This window comes from Lycium barbarum, chromosome 3 (assembly GCF_019175385.1).
Source record: "Lycium barbarum isolate Lr01 chromosome 3, ASM1917538v2, whole genome shotgun sequence".
Lineage (NCBI taxonomy): Eukaryota > Viridiplantae > Streptophyta > Magnoliopsida > Solanales > Solanaceae > Lycium > Lycium barbarum.
In genome coordinates, this window is record NC_083339.1 from 108,459,294 (window position 1) to 108,485,355 (window position 26,062).

The window sequence follows — 26,062 nt, forward strand, 5'->3', positions numbered from 1 at the left end:
ATTATACCCAGTCTAACATTATGCGAAAGGGTAAATTTTCAAGGACTATATACTTTTAAGACAAAATCTAGATAGTGGCTTAAAAAATGACATTTGTGTAAATCAGCCCTTTTCTATGGAATGTCGTTTGTGTCCTTATTTAACTTGGCCTTTAATTGATACTGTTTTCTTTTCACAGCACAGGAGCGGTACTATTACCGGTCAAGAGTATTGCAAATTGATTCACTGCGGATAAAAGTTCTTAGATTTATAATAAAGAAAAAAGAGGTTAAGGATTACATATAAATAATTAGAAAACAAGATTACAAATTCACATGAAATGAGGAAAAGGATGTGTCAAGATTATATTCATAGATAGATGGTTCTTATATAATTATTGCATCTTTATTTCTTATTCAAGACATTGGTTAACTTGGTTTTAATATTCTTTCTTTCCTTTGTTTTTTTACATACAATTGGGGTCCTGTCTTGCACTGAAGTTATATTTGAATTTATTCATACTATAAAAGATTCTCTTTTGAATTTACTACTACAAAAATTTTCGTTTTTAAATATTAAGTGCATAGAGCAATATAATGCCCCTATGTTTTACTTTAATGGCATGAAGTTCGAATCATAAAATTGAACTTCAGAACGTCTGAAGCCTGAATTACATTCTTCGAACTACTAGACATTAAAGATGAAAATAATAAATTTTGAATTAAAAAACTGAACTTAAGGACACAGTATCTTAAAGATATGAACTTAAAAAACTGAACTTCATGACAATGTATTGAGGAAGTTGAGAAGAAGAAGAATAAACATCTTCCCTATTTCTTATATAAGTTGTGGCTAAATTTTGCGAAGCATTCAATAAAACTTAAAAGCTGTCCTAAGTTGTAACGTTTTCACATTATATTTAACAAATAACTTGGGCTTGAGCTTATTAGGGCCCTGAGATATTATAAGTCTAGGTAATTTGCACCAATTTACTTTTAATTTTGCTATTCAAAACATAATCACAATTTAAGAAAATAGTGCAATTTTAATCATTTGGATAAACTTCAACATTAGCGAATAACAAATATGGCGAAATCGAGTAAACTCAAACTTCAGACATGCATATCTAAAGTTGGAGAGTGCCAAGTCCAACTTCATAGCTAAATATCCGAAGTTCGAACTAATTAAACATATTTAATGTATTTTGACTGACATTTGGCTTAGTAGTTCCAAACTTCAGCGAAGCTATATTGTACATTTTAAAGTTCAGATCCATAAATAAAGTTGATTCTGAAGCGACTAAGTTATAAAAATAAAATTAAACTTCGGTTATACCTTAAAGAGCACTCCTCAAATCACTTATTTATGCACTTGAATCCATGACATGTCACAAATACCAATAGTGTAAGAAAATCTACACTTTAAATATATATATGATTACTATGGCGAAATGGGTTTCAATCAAATCTAGCACTCTGTATATTTACTGAAAATTTCATTATTTTCATTTTCTTTGTCGCAGGAGAATATTTTCCTATAGTCTCATTTATGGAACTTTCAAATAAAAAATGGAGTATATTTTAAAATAATGAATCAATCATCTTCTTGTTTCATTTTTTATATTAGCCAAATACACATTAACTATAATTATACATCCAATTTGGGATGGTGAAGCATCTATACTGAGAGACGGATTTGTTTTTTTGTTTTTTTTCAAATAAGGCAGAGAAATTTGAAGTTTGTGACTAAAATTCATTCACCTTGAACATAATTAACAACAGATACGCATGACATTAATTAATAGAAACGAATGAATCAAAAAAAATCGAACAACGAAAAATGTAAATTTACACTATTTGGTACTGTTAATCAAAACAAAAGACGTGACTAAACTAGAAGATAAACTTGAAAAAACCAAATCAAAAACTTGGTACATAATTAACAACACTAGTGATTAGCAAGAGCATACGTCTTAGATGCTATTCTCAAGCTTATCGCACATCCAATAGACTTGAAATCGAATGTGCAATTGTGCATGCATGTTCCTCTGGATACCAGTGATTCCTGCAATATATTTCACCACACTTACAATTGAACCCTATTAATCCAACTTTCTTCCTGCAAATCATGGACCTTTGTGACTTCGTCTTCATCATCGAATAATCTTTTTGATCAGTTTTAATTGTAAGAGAAGTTTAACGAGCTGTTAGGTTGTTTTGAGATTTTGGACTCGTTTCCCTAAATGACCCTTCATGTTGACTTAGAATAGTATTCTTGACTTACGGGAATGGGTGACGCAGTTTCCGAGGCAATTGGGTGAGTATCGGAGAAGAAATTGTAAAATTGGAAGTTCTTAAGTTAATGAATTGGAGAAGTTTGACCAAAGTCAACACCGCGGGTAAATGAGTCCATATCGAAGTTTCGTCAATTCCATCAGGTCTGGAATGTAATATTTTATTTAGTCGAGTAGTTGGTTCGTATCCCGAGGTACTCAGCTGCGTTTTGGAACTTGGGTTGGAAACTAGTTAAGTAAATGAAATTGAGTTGGCCACAGTCAAGATGGGGTCAAGACTTTCCCTGATCAATGTTTTGAAAGTTCCAGTAGATTTGCATGATGATTTTGGACTTGTTCGCAAATTTTGGTTAGACTCTGATGAGCTTCAGATGAGTTTGGGTTGTATGGCGCTCGTATTTGGTTTCAACATCGTTTTGAGCGTAAAACGGTACCATATAAAGCAAATGAGCTCTAACTTGTGTTTCATTGAGCCATTAGATCCATATCGTGATTTCAGACTCATAGGAACTTGAATCACTCAATTACTATGTCGTATGAGGTAGTTTTGACCAAAATACCAAATTACAAGTTGGTTGGTGCAAAACGTTTGCTAGTGCGACCTCGATTTCTATCAGGTGATTTGCACATTTGCCCTTATTTTTTTGTTGGTCTTTAATTCTTTTTCCTTCGAAATCGAACTTATGCCTAGAGAGGCATAAGTTACGCATCATAATATCCACAAGTTATGTTAGCGCCATTAAAGAACTTATGCCCCGCTAAGCATAAGTTTGAAAATTAAAAATTAGCCCATTTGAAAGGAAAACTGTACAGTTACTTCATTTCTATCTATTAACGACCAAATTTTGTTTTTAGCGACCATATCTGAAAATATATATTGAGTTGCTTCTTCTTCTGCTTCTTTTTTATTTATTCTTCATATCACGATTTTGGGAGCTCTAGACCTCGGATTTTGGCAATTTTACATTCTTTTCGTTTCGAAAGGGGCCAACATCTAACCTTTATTTGGTTATTTCCCTGTGATTCATTCATTTTTTTTAGTTTTTTTATCTAGTTGTAGAAATTAATGTTTTAAGCTCTAAAGTTAAAATATGAAATTCTTCGATAGAGATTGTTTTGAGGTTGGATTTGGGTGAACTCAAAGTCTACACCAAAAAATGACATTACAAGAGACAAAAACACAATGACATTGGAAAGTGGAAACGAAGTAAACATAATAGTGAAGTAATATGACACTATATGACAAATAAACAAGGGGAAAGGACATAAATGGCCGCTGGACCATAAGTAATCCCATGCGCTGGCCCATCTATTCCCAAATCCAAAAATTAGCCCATAAACTATTCCCATCCGATAGCCAAAATCTGTAGCAAACCTTTTGTGGCGAGTAAAGGTCGCCACAAAAGATGTAAAAAGTCGCCACTAAAGGCTGGTTGGTCTAACAGCCCATCGCTTTTTTAAAAAAAAAAAAGTTAGACTTTTTGTGGCGACTAAAAGGCTGGAAAAATCAGGCTTTTTAGTGGCAATTAAAAAAGCCGCCACTAAAGGTTAAATATCCCAAAACATGTATAATATGTGTATATTTAGTAAGAAATATCCCAAAAAATTCTGAGGCGATTTTTGTATATAATATGTATCGTTTGTGTATAAAAATATTTATCAGTACCTATCTGTAATGTATAGAAACTGTATAAAAATATGAATCACTAAGGTATGTATCATTTTTGTATATAATGTGTATTATAGAATAGAAAATTGTGTCATTTTTGTATAGAAAGTGTATATATAATTCCAGCATGTGCATATAAACTATATCAGTCTTGTATAGAAAGTGTGTCATACGTATAAAAAATGTATCATAGAAACCGTATCATTGTGGTATATAATATGTATCACTATTGCATATGTTAAAAATAAATATCATATCACTATTGTATAATATGCGTATAATAAATATATAATTAACTTATAATTTATGTATAATAAATGTATCCAGCATATGCATATAAAATGTATAATTCTTGTATATAAAGTGTATATATAATTCCAATATATGTATATATGCTGTAGCAGTCCTTTAGTTGCGACGATTTTGTGGCGACTTAGTCGCCACAATTTTTTTTTTTTTTTTTTAAAGCGCTGGGCTGTTGGGCCAGACAGCCTTGACATTATTTTGAGCCGACCGACCATTTTTTGGCATTAATTTGGGCCGATCGGACACCTAGTGGGATTAAGCTCAAACAGTGGTTAAATGTGGGATTAGTTTGGCTGAGTGGACACACAATGTCCTTTTCCCAATAAACAACAACAACAACATACCCAGTGAAATTCTACAATGTGGGGTCTAGGGAGGGTAAAGTGTACACAAATCTTATCCCTAGCTTGGAAGATAGGAAGATTGTTTCCGAAAGACCCTCGGCTCAAGAGAAAGCATGGCAAAAAATAAAAGTATAATAATTTGTTCCATATAGATTCAAGAATTTGTAAAATAGCAAAACAGTTGAAAAAATAATCATCTGTAGCGATGAAATTCTGATACAAAATATCACTATTGGGACCCTATAAAATATTAAAGGGATAAGGCACTATTACCCCCCTTAACTATACCCGAAGTTGCTACGACACACTTTACCTTTCCCTATGTCCTATGACCCCCCTAAACTTATTTAAAACAAAATATTTATCCCGCTAAACACTGATGCCCACTTTTATATGGGAGAGTGACATACACTCTCCTTGCCACATGTATATTTATTGTTTTTTTTTTTTTTAAAATCATCTTATGTGTCAAGTTTTAAAAATAAAAAAATGATTTTTAAAACCCGTTTTAAAAAAAATAATTGAAAATTTGATTTTTTTTAAAACCCATTATTAAAATAAAATTAAAAAAAAAAAACGGAAAACATGGATGAAAAAAAAACTGAATTTTCTTTTAAAAAAATGATTTTTAAAACCCCATTATATTTTGAAAATTATGGGTTCATCTCTACTATTTATTGTAATTTTAGTAAATATTTATATATAAATTTATATCCGCATAGAAAGTTTGGGGTTCAATTGAACCCCAAGTTATAGTGCTCCATCCGCCTCTGGTAATAGTGCCTTATGCCTAATGTTAAAACTTCAAAACGAAAACAAATAAAAGAAGCAGTACTTGAAAAGCGTCGGGACAACCACAACAAATGGGAGGCAATTGGTGAGAGAGAAAAAATTACTTCTCCAAAGATACTTGAAGGTAGGGGTGTACAAAGGAAACCGACAAACCGCACCAAACCGACAATCCGAATCAAACCGAGAAAAAAACCCGACTAGTGGTTTGGTTTGAAAAAGAAAAACTCGACCACCATTGATTTGATTTGATTTTAACTAAAAAAAAGTCAAACCGAACCAAACCAACCCGACATTATATATATAAAGTTTAATAAATATTGTATAGATAAAAAATCTATTTATAATGTTATTTATAAATATTTCTTAAACTTTTTCATAGTTTTTTGTCTTTTAACATGTTATTTTAAGCTTGGACTTAGAATTTTGAATGATCCAATAAGTTTTATAGCCCATACATGTTAGTAACTCAAATAAAACCCAACAAAAAATCAAATCAATACTAATGCTAACAAAAGAAATTCAATTCTAACACTAGGAATGACAATAATTTTGTATATCTATTATTTAGTTTTATGGTTTAGACAGTGAAAATATACAACTTAATTTTATTTTTTTCTTTAATATTTAGTCATGTAATTAATACGTATTAGCCTTATTTATTTTAACATGACTTAGTACTTTTAGATTATGATCATTTTCTATGTGTCTTATAAATTAGCAGGATTTACTATAACATGACTAAGTAGTACTTTTAGATGATGATCATTTTATTTTATGTGATTTCATTTTTTTTTAGAATATTTTAGGAAAATGTCATCTCTCATCTCATATTTTGTATTATTTTCTTAAAAAGTATCTTAATTAGATAGCCGTATCTTACTATGACTAAAAAAATTTTTGAAGTACAAGTTATATGTTTAGTATGAAGACTTTACCCAAAAAACCCGAGCAACCCGAAAAAATCGAGAAAACTGGAGCTTGAAGAAACCCGACTTTTGTTGGTTTGGTTTATAAATTTAAAAACCTGATGCAATTGGTTTATTTTTTTATTTGAAAAACCTGAACCAACTCGGGCCATGTATATCCCTAGTTGAAGCAGTGGTTCCTTCCCCGCAATTGTTTCTGGAGAAGGGAAAAGTTGATAAATACCATAAAAGAGTTCATAAATAAATATTAATATAATACGTGAGTTTACAGGAGAAGATGAAATGTTGAAGAGTTGTATAAAGAGTTTTTTAGGAGTTAGTGATCATTAGATGCAGGGAGAGGGAAGGTTAATTGACTTTACTAAAAAATTTAATACAAATTAATTATGAGAAAAGGAAAAAAAATAAACAAAAATATTTAGAGATTAAAAAATGGGAAAAGGGCCAAATATATTCCTGTACTATCGGAAAAGGGTCAAATATATCCCTCGTTATACTTTGGGTTTAAATACAGCCCTGCTGTTACACTTTGAGTTCAAATATGCCTTTCCTCCATTTAAATTGTTCAAGGTGGACACCAAATTTGACATGACGCTGATAACTCGGTGAGGTGTACACCACGCACCATCAGACTTGTGTCTCTGTTTCAGTAGGCAAAACTAAATTATTTAAACCACCGAGCAGCAGCTAGCTAGCTACACCCACCCACTCTAACTTGTTAGAAGTACAGATATTTGTAGGCAGTTGGCGGTTTGCTGATCTTATACACAATTAATATGAGAATTCCAGTTTGCTTTACCAGAAATCCCTCTGTTGAAGACTACAATCATCAATTTTAATGACTTCCATCACAAATGAATCGAGTTTGGACCAGAAAAGACTTAAAGATAACTAATCACAAATGTCATATTTTATTTCTTGTTAACAGTCAAACTCAAATTAACTGATACACAGTAGGATGCAATAAGTCCCATATTTCCTTTAGATCAACCCTAAATTAATCTTCCGTATGGAAACATTTAAAGATAAGGGGATGTTTTTAAGTGGAAATGGAAGAGGAAGAGGAAGGTGAAGAAGTGGAAATGGCGGAAATTAACAATAGGACGGTGAGGTGGCATGCCACGTGGTGTACACCTGACCGAGTTGTCAGCGCCATGTCAGATTTGGTGTCCACCTTGAACAATTTTAACGAAGGAGGGGTATATTTGAACCCAAAGTATAACCGCAGGGGTATATCTAAACCCAAAGTATAACGAGAGATATATTTGACCCTTTTCCAACAGTACATGGGTATATTTAGCCCTTTTTCGTTAAAAAATTAATTGAGTTTCTTGGTATATGAGAGGTGTCACTTCACCTTGCGATGGTGGGGCGATGAAGGTGGTAGGTAGTGGCGTGGGATAAAGGTGGGTGAAGGTGAAGTGCGTTTGAAATTAGTGGGGTGCTACGAGTTGGTGTGGGGTAGGTGTGGTGTGGTGGGGGTAGGCATGGGGTGGGTGTGATATGGTGAGAGTGGGGGTTGGGTGGATATTTTTTACCAATCAAGCGAATATTAGAAGATAAGTAGGAAATTATTTATTTTGAAAAGAAAAACAGTTTCCACCGTACCAAACATCCCTTTCATGTGTAAAAGATGTAATAAATTCATTTATTTAAATAAAAGATGGTTTGACTTTAAAAAAAAGAAGAGAATTGAGGAAAACTTTGAATTTTGAGGCGGGATCCATCCCTTATTGAAATTGGTGTCTCTCCACTCGGAACTCCAAATTGGATGATAGGAAAAAGGGCAAATGGCTCAAGAGGCAAGGCTGAATCTGCGTATGCAAAGAGAGCTTAAGCTCCTTCTCACAGATCCACCTCCAGGCGCTTCTCTTACTTCTTCTTCCTCTCTTTCTTCTATTCACGCCCAAATTGAAGGCCCTCAAGCAACTGTCTATGCTCAAGGACTCTTTGACCTCAAAATTCACATACCTGAAAGGTACCTTTTTCCCTTTGAATCTCTTGAGACTTAATATTTATTTGGTTGTTTAATTTGAGCAGGTACCCGTTTCAGCCCCCCATTGTCACTTTCGTAACCCCCATTTATCATCCTAACATTGATAATGCTGGCCGTATTTGCTTGGATATTCTCAATCTTCCTCCTAAGGTAATATACCATGTTTACTGCTCATTACTCAATAATAGGATCTAGTGAGATTACTGGTATTATTTTTTAACTAAGTAATAATGGCTTGACTAGGATCCTCATAGAGCATCTAAATTTGGTAAAGAAATCTTCTGGGGTCCAAAAAGTTAATGAGAGACTTTTAAGGTCATAATACTAGTACTGTTATGTGAATTTTAAAAGATCCCTCCCTCTGTTGAGGGCATTTGAAAGCAGTTGTAAAATGGCTACGATTGAGAGTCGAAAATTTCCAGTTAAATAGAACTTGTATGATCAACTTTTTTTGATAAACGCGGTGTCCGGGACAGCTTGCTCGCACCTCGACTATTTCCGCGGGATACGTTCCACCTTCCACCAGCAACAAGCACCAGGTAACTCTATCCAGCAAGGCTAGGACAGATGAGAAGAAATCACCTAGTGTTTTTGTCTCTGCTAGGATTTGAACCTGAGACCTCATGGTTCTCAACCAACTTCATCAACCACTAGGCCACACCCTTGCGTGCTTGTATGATCAAACTACTTAGAGTCTTGGGGATTTGCCCTTGTCTTTGTTTATATTCTACTTTGTCTTCTAAATGTGGAAACTCAAACTACTGCAACTTTCATAGTATGTTCATATAGCAGTAGCATACTATTGTCTCAAAACCATGATACAGTAACAAGTGAAGGGGATTTGGAAGTTGCCTTCTCCCAGAGGGCTTGTATAAATATCATTTCATGTTCGCTTCAAAGTGTTGGTAGAAACATGAAATAGCTTAAGTTACGAGCTTGTACAAGTGATCGATCGGGTATAACATCTCATCTATTAATTGTCTCTAAGGCTTTAATTGATATTAATCCTTGGTTAAGATTGGCTGACATGGAATGGAATATTTTTTGACATCCTGGACTGCAACTAGCATTTGATATCTTTTATGTGCGCTTTTTGCTTTCACAAGCAATCTGACTGCTTAGTGGCTTTCATTCATCTCTGTAGCTTATCTATATATAAAGGTTTTGTTTCTTCAAATCATTCTTCGTATTGATTGAGTACATTTTAAACTAATGTCATCTACTCCCAAAGTTGCCCTTGGTGCTGTTTCAATCAGATTAATTTTCTTATATTCCTGAATAAGGTATAAAGACCGTGCTCGCACAATATTCTTTACTGTAAGAAATAAAGTATGCAAGCCCTCTTGCTCTTTTTGTGGTTTCCCAATGAATCTACCGTGTGTGCTGTAGTCAAATCAATTCCTTTTTATCACATGACAATGGTCACAATTGCTGATAGTTTCTGCTTGCCGGATATGCATCAAAGGATCAAATCTCCTCTCTAGGAAGGATTTCAAGCAATCTTCTTGTATATTATTGATCAAGTAACGGTATTCATTCTGCTTGAATATTCTTATTGGACTTCACACATAGGGAACTAATGTATAAGAGTCTTCACATGCCAAAACTCTACTTACTGATTGCAGAATAATAGCACAACTTCAACATCATACTTTCGCTGTGTATTATACTTTTTTTGGATCTCTGTTATCTATCTTTTCTGGGTACATGCAATCTTTAACTCTCATAAATTTAACGAAAGTTTATATCTTTATATATAATGCTCATAGTGGTGGTCATTTCAATAAACCAGGGAGCATGGCAGCCATCTTTGAACATTTCAACCCTCTTTACAAGTATAGGTTTGTTATTAAGTGAACCAAATCCTGATGATGGGTTAATGCATGACGCGGTGAGTCAATATTTTTGCAGTGCGGTACTAGAACCTAACCTACCCAATTCGATTGTAATGTCGTTATGCCTATAATGCACAGAGCACGGAGTACAAATATAATAGACAAGCATTTGACCACAAGGCAAGATCAATGACTCAAAAGTACGCCAAGGCTGGAGCAAGTGATTTTGGTGGTCATGACCAAGAAATCCAAACTCTTACAAATGCAAGAGAAGGAATTGTAAGCAGATGCTTAGATGAACGTGATTATGTTTATTAATTTTTGACCAAACTCACACATGATCCCTGCAGGTTGAAGCCAAAGAATTAGATTTACCAAAATCCGAGTCTGAGGTACCTGATCTTTTTGTAAACCAGAAGGGATTATGTGGACTCAGCAGAAAGTTGTCGCTAGACTCTGCTGGACGTGCACAAAGACAGAATGGTGAGACTGCGAGTGAAGTGCCAATTGATCATATCTTAAATAAGCAGATGGAAGTTAGCAAACAAGCTCCCATCGAGTACGACTTGAATCAGGATAAAGTACAACAGAGCACCAAGAAACTGTCTTTAGAAATTGTGAGTCCATCTAAAGTTAGAAATGGTGAGAAGAAGGATTATACGTCACAAAGTCAATGTTCTACCAGTATGCAATCCCAAAGTATTTTTCTGAATTATGCCGATATACAGCCCTTGCCACAGGCTGTAAGAAATTCAGGGGAAACTGCTAATCCAAATGATAGTGACATGAGAAATGTTAGCATAAATCCGAGTAGAAAGAAGCTGTTGCTAAACTCAAATGATTTCAGCCAAAAACATGAGGATATTGAGAAATTGCAGATCAAGCCTCAGCTTTCACTCCAACTTCAGTCCACTGCATCATGTCCATCTCTTTCTTTGTCAGGGACCCACCCTGGTCATGACAATAAGCAACCTCATAAAAAGGCTTCTGATCAAGGTGGAAATGGTTTATCCACAAGGCATAAGAAGCTGGGTTTAACTGGCAGGAGACATCCATTTAGCACATCCAGTTCATCTCAACGTCAGCACAAGGGTGACAAAGAGAATTTAGCTCCATCTCATAACCTACCTGTTTCAGACTCTGATGCATGCACTGATTCAGCGTCCAGTTTATGTTTTACTTCACAAATTGGTGATACTTGTGATGCATGGACAAGGAAGTCATCTAATCCATGTGGGACTTCCAAGAAGCTGCCACTACAAGCTGTAGAGCACTTTGGAGAGGGTAAAGACAATAGCTTTCAGTTGACCTCTCATTCCGCAGCTCAAGTTAATCATCCCCTTTCATGTGAGGACTTATGTGATCATAAGCAGCCCAACCAAGATGAGGATGCAAACTTTAACAAGAACATGAAGCAACAGGAAAAAGAATCTCCAAAATGTGAAGCAGTGATTGTATTGGACAGTGAGGATAGTGAAGATGAAAAGAGTCTTCCTAAAAGGTCCAAGTTGTCGCTAGCGCGAAGACATGTGTCAGGTAAGCGAAAGGCTTAATTGTGGATTTGAATTTTCCTGTTGGAAGTATTATGCTGTGGACATAGTAAACTTGTATACTATTATATTTCACGACTACTCTTTCAGTTCTCTTGCTCTTCTCCGTTGGGTGTTCTAATTTCAGGTTTGCTTTTCTTCCAATATTTGGTCAAATTTCTTTCAGTTCTATTTCACGACTGAACTTCATGACTAATATCGTTATTGTTCTATCTAATCACTCCCAAATTATGGTTGATGTGAAAGTTTTAGTCGTCCTCACGTAGCTTGCATCTTTATTATAGTTGCAGATTTATCCTTCAGAAAATAGTATTGTATGTGTCCTTCCCTCAGTTCGCTTCGCCTGCTACTATAGCCAGTTTTGCTATTATTTTTTCCTTTTTGTCCATTTCATCGTTTTCGTTATAATTCTTTATGTGAATCATATTGTTTGGCAGCTTTGTTCTTGAAAAAGAATCTCAGTCTGAGTTCAACTTTTTTTTTTTTTTTGATGAGTATTCGTTCTTGTAAGTCTATGTGGCTCCACTTATGTTTAACAAAATTGTTTGGCGGCTCAGAGATTGGGGAAATTCAGTTCTTAAAGAGTGAAAAATCATCTTTTTTTTTTTTGTGAAAAGTTTTAAGGGAAAAGGGTCAAAAATACCCCTTTACTTTGGAAAAAGGGCTAAAAATATCCTCCGAACTTATTTTGGGTCAAAAATACCCCTCTCATCCTTAAAGTTTTCAAATATACCCTTGCTTGACGGAAATTATCTCCCAAAATAACCCGAAATCATTTTTTAAACCTGCTTCATCATTTAAACCCGATCCAACTAAATAATAATCCATAAGATCCCTTTATTCTCCCAATTCCCTCAAACTTCAAACCTAAGTATTGAGGGAATAAGGGGATCTTATGGGTTATTATTTAGTTGGGTCGGATTTAAATGATGGAGCGGGTTTAAAAAATGATTTCGGGTTATTTTGGGGGTATATTTGAAAACTTTAAGGATGGGAGGGGTATTTTTGACCCAAAATAAGTTCGGAGGATTTTTTTAGCCATTTTTCCAAAGTAGAGGGGTATTTTTGACTCTTTTCCCACGTTTTAGTTATGAAAGTTTATGTGAATTGATTTTTTATTCTTGCAGCTCGTGTAGTGGGAAGATTAAGTTCTTTAAGAGTATAACGTTTATTTGGCTTCTGCTTCTAATTGCCACGTGCAAAATCATATGTTGCTATGCTTGAAGGTGTACAATTTTACTACCTGTTTGTTTGAGTGTGGCTATATGTAGTAGAATCAAGTAGTTGCTTTTGATACAGTACTGGAAGTTGTCAACGTCTACCTTTATATCCAGATGTAAGAGTAAAAGTAATGTTATTTCTGGTTTGACATCAAAAGCAAAATACCGAATAAGTCAATGAAGTTGCGAATGACTTCTGCTTGGTTGCACGCATTGAATGATTGTGATCTAAGATATTTTGTGTATTGTTTGTGGTGTATCCATAATTTATAAATCTGTTGTTGGATAATTATTGCACTTTTCCATGCTGATTTATTTTTGTTCAGACTTAAAGAAATCTCAAATTCTAAAGTTAAATGTTAAGATGGAGATAGAAGTTAATAAAAATTCTTCCTTTTATATTCATTAATTCAAGAAACTTGTGAGAACATGCTATTCCACCGAGTCCGTAGAGCAAAGCTATGAAAATGTCCTCCACAGTTTCAGGCTCCCAAAATTGTCATAGTTGACCAAGTAAAATCTCCAGGGAGATATGTTTTTGTTCTTGTGATTGTTCTAAAAAGAGATCCAAAAGCCTGAAAACGATTACTTCAAATATAATCCTATGTGCTCCATCTTCATCCTATTTTAGTGATGCTCCTACAGTTTAAAGGCAACATGTGATTCATCATATAATCTACTGCAAGATGCATTGAGTTAAAACTTTTTATTTTTTAAATTTAGTTTCATTCCACTTACTAAATTTGTATCTTTTGTTGTTGGTTCCAAAAAGGATAATCATATTAATTAATGTATATGCAAATAACTATATATGAATAAGCTGCATTTGAGTAGCATGACACATCTTACTGTTAAATTCTTTACCCTTATCTATTTCTATTGTACTCCTGCACGTATGCAATTATTGATATGCCAAAGATAAATCGACCAGCAGTCCCAACATCCAGAAAAAAGATATAGGAATAAAAAGCACTTAGAAAGAAACTTTATCCAGGTTCCTTTAGTGGAGTTTTCGCAGTTATGACTTATGAGGTTCATTACTTTTAAGGCACTGATTTGCAGCTTTACTGTATTTTTGGAGGCAAAAAGAAACTAAGTGAAGAGGAAAATAGGCCACTAAAATATATCACAAATAATCCAAAATCTAATTATATTCCAACCAAAAGTTTAATCAATTTTATCGATTGCTTGAACCGAAATTGGAAGTTTACACCTTTGATCAAGTATAAAAAGATAACTTCCAAGATATTAGTATAGGTTTTATTCTGCTGAGCAAAAGTGCGAGTAAATCACCATATATAAAGAAATCCGTGAGCCTTGTCAGGAATAAGAGGCAATTGTGGTTGTCTTCCTTTATTAAGTAAATTATTTTAGCGTAAAATGAGAACGACAAATTCTTTTTATTGTACGTTTTATTCAAATTGGATCGGCACAATGGGTTCAGCATAAAATTATGAACTTTAGACCCAAATTTATTTGCCTATTTAATAGTGGAGATGTACTATTTAAGGCTCTGATACAAGTCTTGCTTTAATTATCTGTTTGCTTAGATGACCAAGAAGGTAAGCTATTGTTTTATCATTTAGTAAAAATACTTGATAATCGATGTTTTTTTCATTTGAAGATCTAGCTAATTGTAGTTAATGTAGTAGGTAAGGTTAATGATCCTGATTCTGAGTAGGGGTAGCAAAATTAGCCCATGAAAACATAATCTGTTCAAGTTAGACCCGTCCATTTATTAGCTCAACATATTTCAGCCCAATCCATTTCAGCTCATCTTAAATTTGGTTGATATGACATCCAAATTGACCCATAAAAAATTGTCAAACTATTTTCAAAAATATTTTGTATTTGATATGTCATAATATATGGTCATAATAACGAAAAAAAGATAGTTTAATTAGATAATTAAATATAAAGAACAAATAAATTAAATAAAACATAGTAAGAATTGGAGGGGTTGAGTTATGACCCGCTTTTCAGCCCAAATAACTTTGGGGAAAAGGGGAAGGGTTAGGGAAGGCTTTTAATTTTTCCAAATTTGATATGTTTTGTAATTAAGTTATGTTTAGTAAATAAGAAAAAGTATCTTATAATTTTGTAATATTGTGTCTTAAGTAGTACTATTAGATCATTTTTAAGGGGGGGAGTTATTATTAGCTTATCACACTTTTATCCGCCCAAATCCATCCCAATCTTCTCTCATTTGACACCCCTAATTCTAAGCATACTTGGCTTCAAAATAGTTAAAAATTAGAATTCGATTCTTTACCAACAAGTGTCAAGTTACTCATCCAATAAAAATAACTAACTGGAATAAGATAGTTATTACTAGTAGTTTACCAGATAAATTGATAAGTCGGGTATTCCCGGCCCACCAAGCGAAACTGATGGTTTTTTGGTCACGAGCAGCTAAGGCTACAGTTCCCTTATGACTTTGCAAAGACTTGTGTTTTTGATAAACAGTCACCTAGGCCTGATCATTGCGACCCCTTTGTGAGGAGGCACCTAACCATCAAGAAGCTTGAAATAGCCTATATGTGATTGTCTTGTTTTATACACGTTTGAAGCACTCGATCGATGGGGAAAAAAGAAGAGAGAAACATTCTCTTGAGCTTCAATAGTACTTGGAAGAAAAAATAGTTGTGGAAAGTAACGTAGAAATAAGGTTTACTGGCTACTTTTTGGTCATGTTTTTGAAAAATAGCTATCATCGTAACATTTAAAATTGCATGATAGTGGTTATTTAATTACACGGGTCAAAATGTGACTATTCGTGAATTTTACCCTATCAGTCTCACCCAGGTGGCAAATTGACCAAAATAGAGAGGGCCTCTTAGCACTTTTCCTATTGAAGTAGTTCAGAGAGCACTAATGTTTCTATTGAACATTGAACCCCAGCCAAAGTTTACCAAAATTAACTTAATAGAGTTTGGTAAGTCAGATCAAGTTTGTTGACCGGTTCTTCGAATGGCTATGACAGCACGCTTCTTCAACAAAAAGAATTTGCCCAAAAATCGTTAGTCAAAGTGTTTAAGAGAGACAAATTAAGAAAGAGATTGTCATAGTAATATATATTATTATTATTGATAACAGACAGTACGTTCGCCTAATCTTTCTTTGCATAAATGGTGCGGTTGGCATGTAGGTTTAGTTGCAAACTCCTCTAACCCACTTACTCTCTGCTGTATATATATATATATGTATGTGTGTTGTTCGCTCAGCAAATAAAAAACGAAAATGGCAATGACGATATATGTTCCTCCAATGGCGGAAAACAACCCGTCTGGGGATTCAACTTGCAAGAGAGAGAGACAACAAATTTCCATTCCATTTATATGGGAAGAAAGACCAGGAATACCAATAAAGGATTGGAAACCAAAGCCTGTTGCTACAACTAATGGCACGTTTACGTTTACACCCCCAGTTAAGCTTATTGCTTCTGTTCCCTTTGAATGGGAAGAAAAGCCAGGAACACCACTTCCTTTCTTCTCCCAGACATCTCCACGCAAAAATATCATTGGCTTACCTTCAACCGTTAGAGATGTGCAAGAAGGTAGGGACAACTTTTGGGCTGGCATTGATAATTACATCGATCAACATGCTCATTGTGAAGAAGATGAGATGTCCGAATCAGAAGTTGAGGCATCTGATTCTGAATCAATCTATGAATCCTTCAGCTCAGTCCCTTCACTCCTTGCTAATGGCCTCATACCAACTCTGGACATTTCAAGTGCTGTTCCTGTCGAGCAAACTTCTCCGACAGCACACGTAGGCGACAGCCAGCTGACGGGTCCTCTTTCACCAACTTCTGAAACTGGCAGCAGTCTTCTCAGTTATGCTACTGGAACTACAAGCCTAGTTGGGACTGCTTTTCTGGAAAAGCTCTTCCCTTTGTTATCACCTAATACTAGCTTTCTTCAGAACTGCAGTAACCCTGAAAAAGGAGGTTCTCATGTTCCTCCAAAAGCACTTAACAACAATCTAGATCGTGATAAGAATAGAAGCATCAAAGTAAGACATCCACTAACTCTAGGTGAGCTGATAATGATGAGCCGAAGAAGAAGTCACCAAAGGAAAACCATCCAAATGCAGAAGCGGAGCTTCTCTAAGGTAGTTCTCTGGAAAACATCAACACTTATTCTGTATATCCTAACAACTAGTAAACACAGGCATAATACCTTGCATTAAATAGCAGTAAGATGTTCTCTACTTAATCCTATTCATATATACCACACTTAGAACAACATATTTCAACCAAGGCTGAAATTTGAAAGACATCCATTATAATACTTGTTGCAGGAAATGATGGATGATGATGCTTTTGGATGCTGCATCGCTGGAATTGGCAACAGCATTGGCGAACTGCACAACAAGTGGAAGAGGCAGTTGCAACTCAAACTAATCTGAAAGATGCGCATCTTGATTGACAGTTTGGCACAACTTTGAAACAGCTTAGCTGTCCCGTCAAATATGAAAGTCATTTCTATTATCCATTCTTAATTTCTACTTGTGCAACATGTTTCACATTCTAATGTACAGCTTGAAGTTTTAAATTGGCAACACGAGTGCAACTTCAGTATAAAGTGTCAATAATGTACATATTGAATTCCAAAATAGAAACAGCGCACTCTCATAAAAAGATGACATAACTAACACAGCCATATACCTTACGTTAAAGCTATAAACATTTTAATCAGGAAGCCTAACTACGTTCAACAACTTTACGTATCCGTTCCATAACTACAGGAATGTCCTTTTCTGCTAACGTACTAAAACAACATCTGAACCATCCAGGTTCAATACAATGGCAAGCTGACCCTGGAGTCACGTTTATCTTAGCTACATCCAAGAGCTTCTCCCACAGCTCAAGCTCTCCCTTTTCATTATAAGGGGAAATCAATCTGCTCATATTAACCCAACAATACAGGCCTGCACTGCTGTTCATGCATTCGATGCCAAATTGTTTTAGACCTGCCACGAATAAGTCAAACACTTTTCGCAATCTCTCTCTGTTCGTTCTCATATAATCCTTGATGAACCCAGCATCTGAAAGCATTGCAACTAATAGGCTCTGCGTTGGTGCTGAAGCAGAACAAAATCTTGTCAACTTTTTAGATGCTGCCACAACATTTTCATTGAAGGAATACAGAACACCCAGCCTAAACCCTGGCACGGAAAGGTCTTTGGATAATCCATATATTATGTGAACCCTGTCCCTGACAGGATCCTCTTCATCAAGAATTTCAGCCATGCTTACAAACTGTTCACCGCCGTAATTAGATCCAGAAAATATTTCATCTGATATTACATGGATGTTCTTCTCCCTCGCAAAATCTAAGAGACTAAGTAGCATATCCTTACTCAGTATGTTCCCTACAGGGTTAGATGGGTTTGAGATAAGTATTCCACGAACCTTTTGCCCTCGCTTTCTTGCCTGACTAAATGCTTGATCAAGAGCTGTGATGTTCACCACGAAAGCATCGGAGCTACGACAGTGAACAGGTATTAGATCTATACCAGTTCTCCATCTTATGTCCCTATCAAAACTGCAGATAGAATCTAGTTACACACGAGCTGCACAGCACCAGTATGCACACATATAGAAAGAAAGAGGGGGAGGGAGGAGAAATATAGGAGATGGAAAAAGACAACGTGATGTCACATTAAAATCAGGTTGAAATTAGAAATTACCCAGGATAATAGGGTGTTGGAACAAGCAAAGCATTCCCATGGTCAGCCAAACAAAAGCACAGAACCTCAATGGCCGGAGTTGCACCAGATGTCAACACCATTCGAGATGGATCAAATGACACTTTTTCTCCCATGACCAGAGACATGAATCCTGCCATGGCCTACAAGATTAAGATTAAAATGTTACAATATATCCTTTAGAAGAAATCCTCTGATAGAAGTGATTTAATTAGACGTTAAAACAAATAATAGTGCTACCTATTAGACAGCAGACAACTTAAATTGCCAAAGAGACTGAAACTACAATAGGTGGAATGTAAAGAACAAACCAAAATTACATGAATATTAACCACACTAGTATGTTCCAAATCCCCAAGAAAAAATTAGGTGAACTCCTGGAAAATCTGCACCAGTAATCTGGAAGTCTAATTTTAATATCTTTTTTCCAATAACCATGGTTTACCGGCTAGTTTGCGCGCACCTTGACTAATTCCATGGAATACCTGCCTCATTTTAATCTCTTTTTCCATTAATGAAGGCACATTTTGGCAGACAAGAAATTGATGTAATTAAGATCCCTGGATTCGGGTCGCTGAAGAATCTTAGAAATCCAAAAGAGAAGCACACAGTACAAATTAGGTATTGGTACAAAGTTCTTATCCATTGGAGACGATGTTGTCAAAAGCCAAAAGCATGGAAATGCATCAAGCAACTGCACTTTAGTGAAGAAAGACGTACATCGGGGGGGGGGGGGGGGGGGGGTGAATACACGTGTAATGCAAGAAAAAATAACTATAAATACGAAGAAAAAATAACTATAAAAGAGAAGCACACAGTACAAATTAGGTATTGGTACAAAGTTCTTATCCATTGGAGACGATGTTGTCAAAAGCCAAAAGCATGGAAATGCATCAAGCAACTGCACTTTAGTGAAGAAAGACGTACATCGGGGGGGGGGGGGGGGGGGTGAATACACGTGTAATGCAAGAAAAAATAACTATAAATACGAATAACAGTTACATCGGGAAAAATGATTACTGCAATTAAATGAGATATAGGGAGTCAACAATTGTAATCAAGTTCAAAAACTATTTTAACTTTTTGATCCACAAGCAAGTGCAATTTTTTTTAGGATAAAGTAAATAATATTATTGATATTGGGAGAAAACCCATGGTATTCATGTATACAAGCAGTACATCTGTACAACAAATCTCTAATTTTCTATTCCTAATCACTATCATATTTATCCATGAAATCTTTCAGCTATATATATTGTTTTGCTAGCTCTATCTATTGTTTAGTGCCAACCTCTTCAAGACAGACCATGAGAGCCAAGGTGCATGCCATCACGTTAGTGCCTATGCCAAAGTGGTGCTTACGCAATGTGAAGTACTCAGACTGCCTTTACACCTAACTTCAAGGCCAAGCGCACCTTTAGTGATGCTGGTTAATACTCCTTCCTCCAAAAATACTTCTCTTGTTTTTTTTTTTCCCAGGTTGTCCCAAAATGTGGTCCAACAACTACGCCCAAAATGTGGTCCAACAACTACGCCCCAATCCCAAACAAGTTGGGGTTGGCTATATGAATCCTCACTGACCATGTTTCTCCATTTAAGCTCAACTCATGTCATCATCATACCAAATATATATAAAATAAAAAGGTTCTCTATATACATTTTTTTTACATTAGATAAAATACTCCTAGGAAAGCAAAATGTGGCCCACTCTCTATAAATAGAAAAATTTAATACATTTTATATACCAGAAAAAGTTGTGTAGAACCCTCTGTTACTCTTTTTAAATATAATTTTGTCCCTCAATTTTTTTTTATTTAGTACAAAAGTCAATATAGGAACCACATGTTTCTCCTAACTGATATTTTGACTCTTCTCTTAATAAATCATGACATAAAACATACGCAACCAAATTGGAACGGGACAAGAGGAAGTAACAAGACCATCAAATTTTCAGGCAAAACGTAAACCTATGGCCTCAACTCCTCCCAATCCTTCCCATTCCTGAGCAAAACAAAAAGGACTTTACTTGTAAACATGGGTATATCAAAAGTTTATTTGCCCAACCTGGAAAGCTTTTTCTTTGAACAATTTTATAGTCTTCCCCAGTCATATTCAATGATTACAAGATCAAGATAATTTCAAATATTGAGCATCGGATAATGCTCTCTGGCTAAGAAGCATGTTCTCAATTTATGACAGTGCTCTGATGTCATACCATGTCAAATACTGACATTCATTGGTCATGACCTGTGTCATCCCAATATTGTTTTAGTGTTTGGACTCATTTCATTAAATTTGGACACTAGCGACGTGCCAATTACTCCTCAACTTCAACCATTTGGGGCTATGGCACGACAACAAAAAGTAGTAATGAGGCATTCTATGTATTACTATGTAATAACGAAAAATTACAAATTTAAATCCCTAATTAGACATCAATTTGACCAAATGCCTCCTACCAAAGGTTTTTTTTTTTTTTTTTTTTTGGATAAGGTAATAATTTTATCAACAATTGGGGGAAAAGACCCCATATACAAGCCGTATACCAAAAAGAGAGAACCTACATCAAAACATGATTCTCAAAAAAGGAGACCCAATCTTCTATACAAACAGGGGTCTCATGGGAACAACAAAAGCAAACTAGAAACAAAAGACTATTTTGCAACTTTACAATATGTAGTTCCACCCCTTCGAATGCTCTCCTATTTCACTCTTTCCAAATAACCCACATCAGTGCTAGCGGGGAAACTTTCCAAGCCCTAGGACTCCTCTTCCCCCTTCTGTAACCCCAACTATACAATGCCTCCTTCACTGTTCTCACCCTAAACCAATCAAGAACCACTCTTCACAGTCGGTTAGCCACCTGACAATGCAATAACAGATGATCCACATCTTCACCCATACTCTTGCACATGAAACACCAACTTACATGGTTGATCTTCTTTCTCAGGTTTTCTGCTGTCAATATCACCCCTTGCTGCCAACCACGCAAAGAAACACATAGAACCCTGGAACTCAAATAGCACGATGAGGGAAAATATATTCATCTCTCCTTAATAACCTTTCGTAAAACGATTTAACAGTGAATAAGCCAACTCTACTCTCTCGCCATCTCCGAAGTAACATATGTTGAATCTTTTACATTTGTATAGTGTTATGTTAATTTTAAAATCTTTATTCTATGTAACATTGGTACCTTTTTTTGATAGAATATGTAACTGATATTGGTACGTTTTGAATTTCAGATGATTCATTTTTGAGACTTTGAATTTCAGATGATTCTTTTAGTGCTTATGCATGTCTCATGCCTTTTGAGGGTACTTGAAAGACCAAAATTACCTTTTTGAAAGAAGACACAGCTATTCTAGAACTTGTGCTGAATCGGAGGGTTTTGAGGCAGAATTTGGAAATCAGTGTTTGATGTGCCATTGACGTTGGAGAGCTATTTTGGGATATATGTGTGAAGAAATGGATCTTGGGTCTACCTCAACCCCAAAAGTTTGATTACGCGGAGTGGACTCTCCAAGACCATATAAGGAAACTATAACACATTCTCTCGACCAATGTGGGATCTAACACTCCGAAATGCGCAGGATCAGAAAGTTGGAGTGTGAATCACATAACGCGATCATCTAACATTGAGAAACACAACAACAGGGATCGATGGGTCTGACTCTAATACCATGTGAAGAAATAAATCTTGGGTCTAATTCAACCTTAAAAGCTAGTCCACGAGGGAAATTGTCCAAGACAATATAAGGAGACCACAAGCCATTTCCCTCAACCAACGTGGGACTTAATAATATGCTTCCACATAAACTTATGAACTCCGTTCTCCAATTGTCGATTGACAATAGAATCTAGAAATTATCAAGATATACTCTACAACATCAACACTCCAAGAAGTAACATGGGAAAGGGGTAATAAAGAATTGTTTAAAGCATTTTCTTTGAGAAGTTATTTTCGTACCAAAACAACAAGGTGAATTTTCTTTTCACGTTTTGTGATCATAAAGCAAGATGGGATCGATAGACTATAAGACTTGTGCTTAGATTTTCATTTTTTTCTTGATATATACCAGTGTTTTAAAAGGCGAAGACGTAAGGCGGGGCGTTTTACGTCTGCCTCAGTGAGGCGTAAGCCCCGAGGCACGGGGCGTAAGCCCCATGGGGTTTTAATTTTTAGTATTTTATAAAATGATATAATTATAACAAATACTTTTAAATAGGTGAAATAGCGTAAAAAATTGAAGAAAACTATAAATAAGTGATATATATATATATGCTCCACCCCCCACAAAAAAACTAATTAGAGCAATCTATTATATGCTACTTACAAGTACAGGTGACTGCTCGTTACTTTTTTGAGATAGTAGAAGACAAGATAAATAGTTGGAAAAGACTATACATTAGACATTCTAATTTCTAGCAATAAAAAAAGGTCTTGACTTTTAAATTTAATGTTTCAGTTCCTTTTTAAAACATTTGAGTAATTACATGTTGACTTTTGAGAATTTGGGCATTATATTAAGGACTTATTTAACAAATTTCGTTTTAGTTTGAAGAAGTTTTCTAGGCTTACGCCCCAACACGCCCCAACAAAAAAAAAACTCGCCCCAAACGCCCGGGCGTACGCCCCAAATTGCTGGGCGTACGCCTTTGGAGACTTTCGCCCCGACCCATCGCCCCGGGGCATTTTTGGTACGCCCCGCCTCAGGGCTCGCCCCGAGGCTCGCCCCAAAAACGCCTTTTAAAACACTGATATATACTTGTGCCTAGATTTTCAACATAATATGCATATCCGGTAGGCATCTATTCCTTTATTTTCCTCATCAATTTGCATTCTTAGGACTAACCAATTTTGTTTCAAGAATAACAACTTTATTTCATTGACGTACGAGTTACTTCATGAAATTTTTGGTTAACAAGCAAAGGAATGTAACAACTGATATTGAAAATCAAACTGTAAGAAATACCATAGAAAATTAAAATAAGAAAGAGGAAGAATATTGAAGATACAAAGAGGTGCATTTATTCAAGAAAGGAAAGTCTATTTATTCATCTTATTGCGCTGCAAGGATAAGTACCATTAATTGCTGGCCAATAGTTTGTATACAAACTAATTTATTGTACTAATATAGTGGAGTAATAGAAATTAAACTGCCGAAAAACTCAAGTAAGAACTCCCATTATTATTTTTAGTATGATAGGAGGGGAATACAAATGGTTCCATTCAAACTCTAAAACAATTTAAAGTGTTCTCTTTAAAGAAAATATTTTCCACAGAAAAAAGGGAAAACAACTCAGATCCATAACAAGAACGGCTATTACTATGCCAACAAGTTGGGTATTGAGGCATATTCTAGTTTCCACTCGATGCCTACTCGTATCACTTGCTCCTATAAAAGTGTAAGCATCTCACCAAATACCACTTTTTCCATTCCCCACCCTCATCCTTCATTTATTATGCTGAAAAGAATTTATATCATACCAAACAGGCCTTAAGGCAAGAAGTATCACTGTACTTGGGGGCGAGTTCCAGTAGAGAAGGTTTCAGAAAAAATGAAATGAACACAAAAATGCATTACCAGTTTCAGCTCTGCCAATCCATCAAATGGCTGGTATGTAAGAATTCCATTGATATTCAATCCATCACCACCTCCTCCAAGCATGGAACCGTTCAAATTGCTCGAAATCCACTTCTCTATCAAATCTAACGACAACTTCGAACAAATACAGAAGAAGAATTACATTGTAAAACCATTCATTTCCAATAAACAGGTTGATTTCTCATATGATCACTCAACTAATAGTAGTTATTACCTCAGAAAGTCACTTTCTTTGTAGAAAGAAATTGCAATCAAGAAGAAAGGTGACTTTCTGAGATAATATCTATTACTCCCTCCGGCCCAATTTATACGACAAGAATGACACCTTTCTATATTTCACTACAATTTAACTCTAAAATTCTCATTTTACCCTGAAAGGTATGATTTTTAGCCACAAAAATTTTATTTGGCTTGTTTTAGACCACACGATTCAAAAGCGTCTCTTTCTTAAACTTTGTGCCCAGTCAAACAAACACTGTATATGACGGAGGGAGTAGGTGAGTGACAGATTTGAGAAATCAACTCGAAATGAACCCGTAAATTAGCAAAAATCATAGACAAGTACCCTGTTTTCGGCAATTCCTAGATCAATAATGCCGTTAGGATTATCCAATTCATTATACGGATCGGCTCGAAACCTATCCATTCCAATGTAATAGGGAGAGTCATTGGGTGCATTTACGAAACTAGCCCTTGACGACAAGAATACACGTCCATTAGACCCACGTGTTGACAGATTTAAACGGGAAGACGAACGTTGTAACTCGGGGAGATTCTGGGATGAAGAAGAAGAAGAAGACGGGGGTTTAGTAGAACGGTGTCGTTTAGAGTAGAATTGAAGGAAGTAGAAAAGAGCACAAGGAATAAGTGAACCTAAAATGAGGCCACCTCTACCTTGAACTACACCTTGTAAAGGCACAACCAGTCTCATCCCTGAAGTTCCGACACTGTCCTTGTCGTCGTTGTTCGGATTAGGCTCGGAGTTACGGGTTCGTGTCATTCATATGAGGTGGCGATGTCCACAAGGGTTTAGATTCTTGCTCTTTTCCAAGTGTGCTTTGCTTGGCTGTAGAGGCAAGATTGGGATTCTGTTCAGTGACGAATTGTCCGAAATGACCTCCATCTAAAATATTCCCCTTTTCTCTTGTCGTTTTTGTTTTCTTCCTCCATAACCAATTCCCCTTCTCTTCTCTTGCCGTTTTTGGCACGAGTAAAACAATAAATCGCCCACCGTGGGGTTCGAACCCACGACCACAGGGTTAAGAGCCTTGCGCTCTACCAATTGAGCTAGACGGGCTTGCTTGGTTGGTTTTATTTACTGTTTTATCACACGTGTTTTGTCCAAGTTACTCCCTCTGTCCCAATTTGTTTGATACTTTTCGCTTTTCGAGAGTCAAATTTTTTAATTTTGACAGTGCATTTCAACATAGAATCTTTAAATTTTTTGAAATAAAATTTACATATTTAGATACTACGTAAAAAGTACTATAAGTCACCATAATTAATAAAAATATTTAAAAGACATATGGAAAAATTACAGTCACAGACCAACTCGTTTGACTCTCGAAAAGTGAAAAGTGTCAAATAATTTGGGACGGAGGGAGCATTATTTTTTGAACTCATCTTTTGAAACTTTGTGCTTTTAAAATAAATCAATAATGCAAATGAAAACTTTAGCGGAGTGATGAATTGTCTAAAATGTCCTCCATAATCTTGCTCGCTTGTTTAGAGCCTGTTTGGATGGGCTTATGCCTATAAGCTGTTTGCAGCTTATAAGCTAAAAAAAATAAGTTAGGGTAGTCTAACTTATTTTTTTTGGCTTATAAGTTGT

The 26,062-nt window shown here is 35.5% G+C and overlaps 3 protein-coding genes and 1 non-coding gene across 5 annotated transcripts; 2 read left to right on the top strand and 2 right to left on the bottom strand.

Moving 5' to 3' along the window:
- Positions 1-7,964: 7,964 nt before the first annotated feature.
- On the top strand, positions 7,965-11,836 carry LOC132631770 (uncharacterized). Its single transcript, XM_060347472.1, has 5 exons — positions 7,965-8,287; positions 8,350-8,455; positions 10,098-10,196; positions 10,279-10,419; positions 10,491-11,836. The coding sequence occupies exons 1-5, from the start codon at positions 8,100-8,102 to the stop codon at positions 11,691-11,693; spliced, it is 1,737 nt and encodes a 578-aa protein (XP_060203455.1). The 5' UTR covers positions 7,965-8,099; the 3' UTR covers positions 11,694-11,836.
- Positions 11,837-16,067: 4,231 nt separating this feature from the next.
- LOC132631772 (uncharacterized) lies at positions 16,068-17,345 on the top strand. The gene is made up of 2 exons (XM_060347475.1): positions 16,068-17,023; positions 17,213-17,345. The coding sequence occupies exons 1-2, from the start codon at positions 16,151-16,153 to the stop codon at positions 17,318-17,320; spliced, it is 981 nt and encodes a 326-aa protein (XP_060203458.1). The 5' UTR covers positions 16,068-16,150; the 3' UTR covers positions 17,321-17,345.
- A 37-nt stretch (positions 17,346-17,382) lies between these two features.
- LOC132631771 (probable aminotransferase ACS12) lies at positions 17,383-25,484 on the bottom strand. 2 transcript variants are annotated; one of them, XM_060347473.1, is made up of 4 exons: positions 24,797-25,484; positions 24,211-24,345; positions 18,605-18,765; positions 17,383-18,459 (listed from the first exon to the last, which is right to left on the bottom strand). In XM_060347473.1, the coding sequence occupies exons 1-4, from the start codon at positions 25,229-25,231 to the stop codon at positions 17,616-17,618; spliced, it is 1,575 nt and encodes a 524-aa protein (XP_060203456.1). In that variant the 5' UTR covers positions 25,232-25,484; the 3' UTR covers positions 17,383-17,615. The 2 variants fall into 2 exon arrangements, with proteins under 2 accessions (XP_060203456.1, XP_060203457.1); XM_060347474.1 differs by having other exon boundaries at positions 24,211-24,335; positions 24,797-24,935.
- On the bottom strand, positions 25,456-25,528 carry TRNAK-CUU (transfer RNA lysine (anticodon CUU)). Its single transcript has one exon. It is a non-coding gene; the product is annotated as a tRNA-Lys (tRNA).
- Between the last annotated feature and the right edge of the window lie 534 nt (positions 25,529-26,062).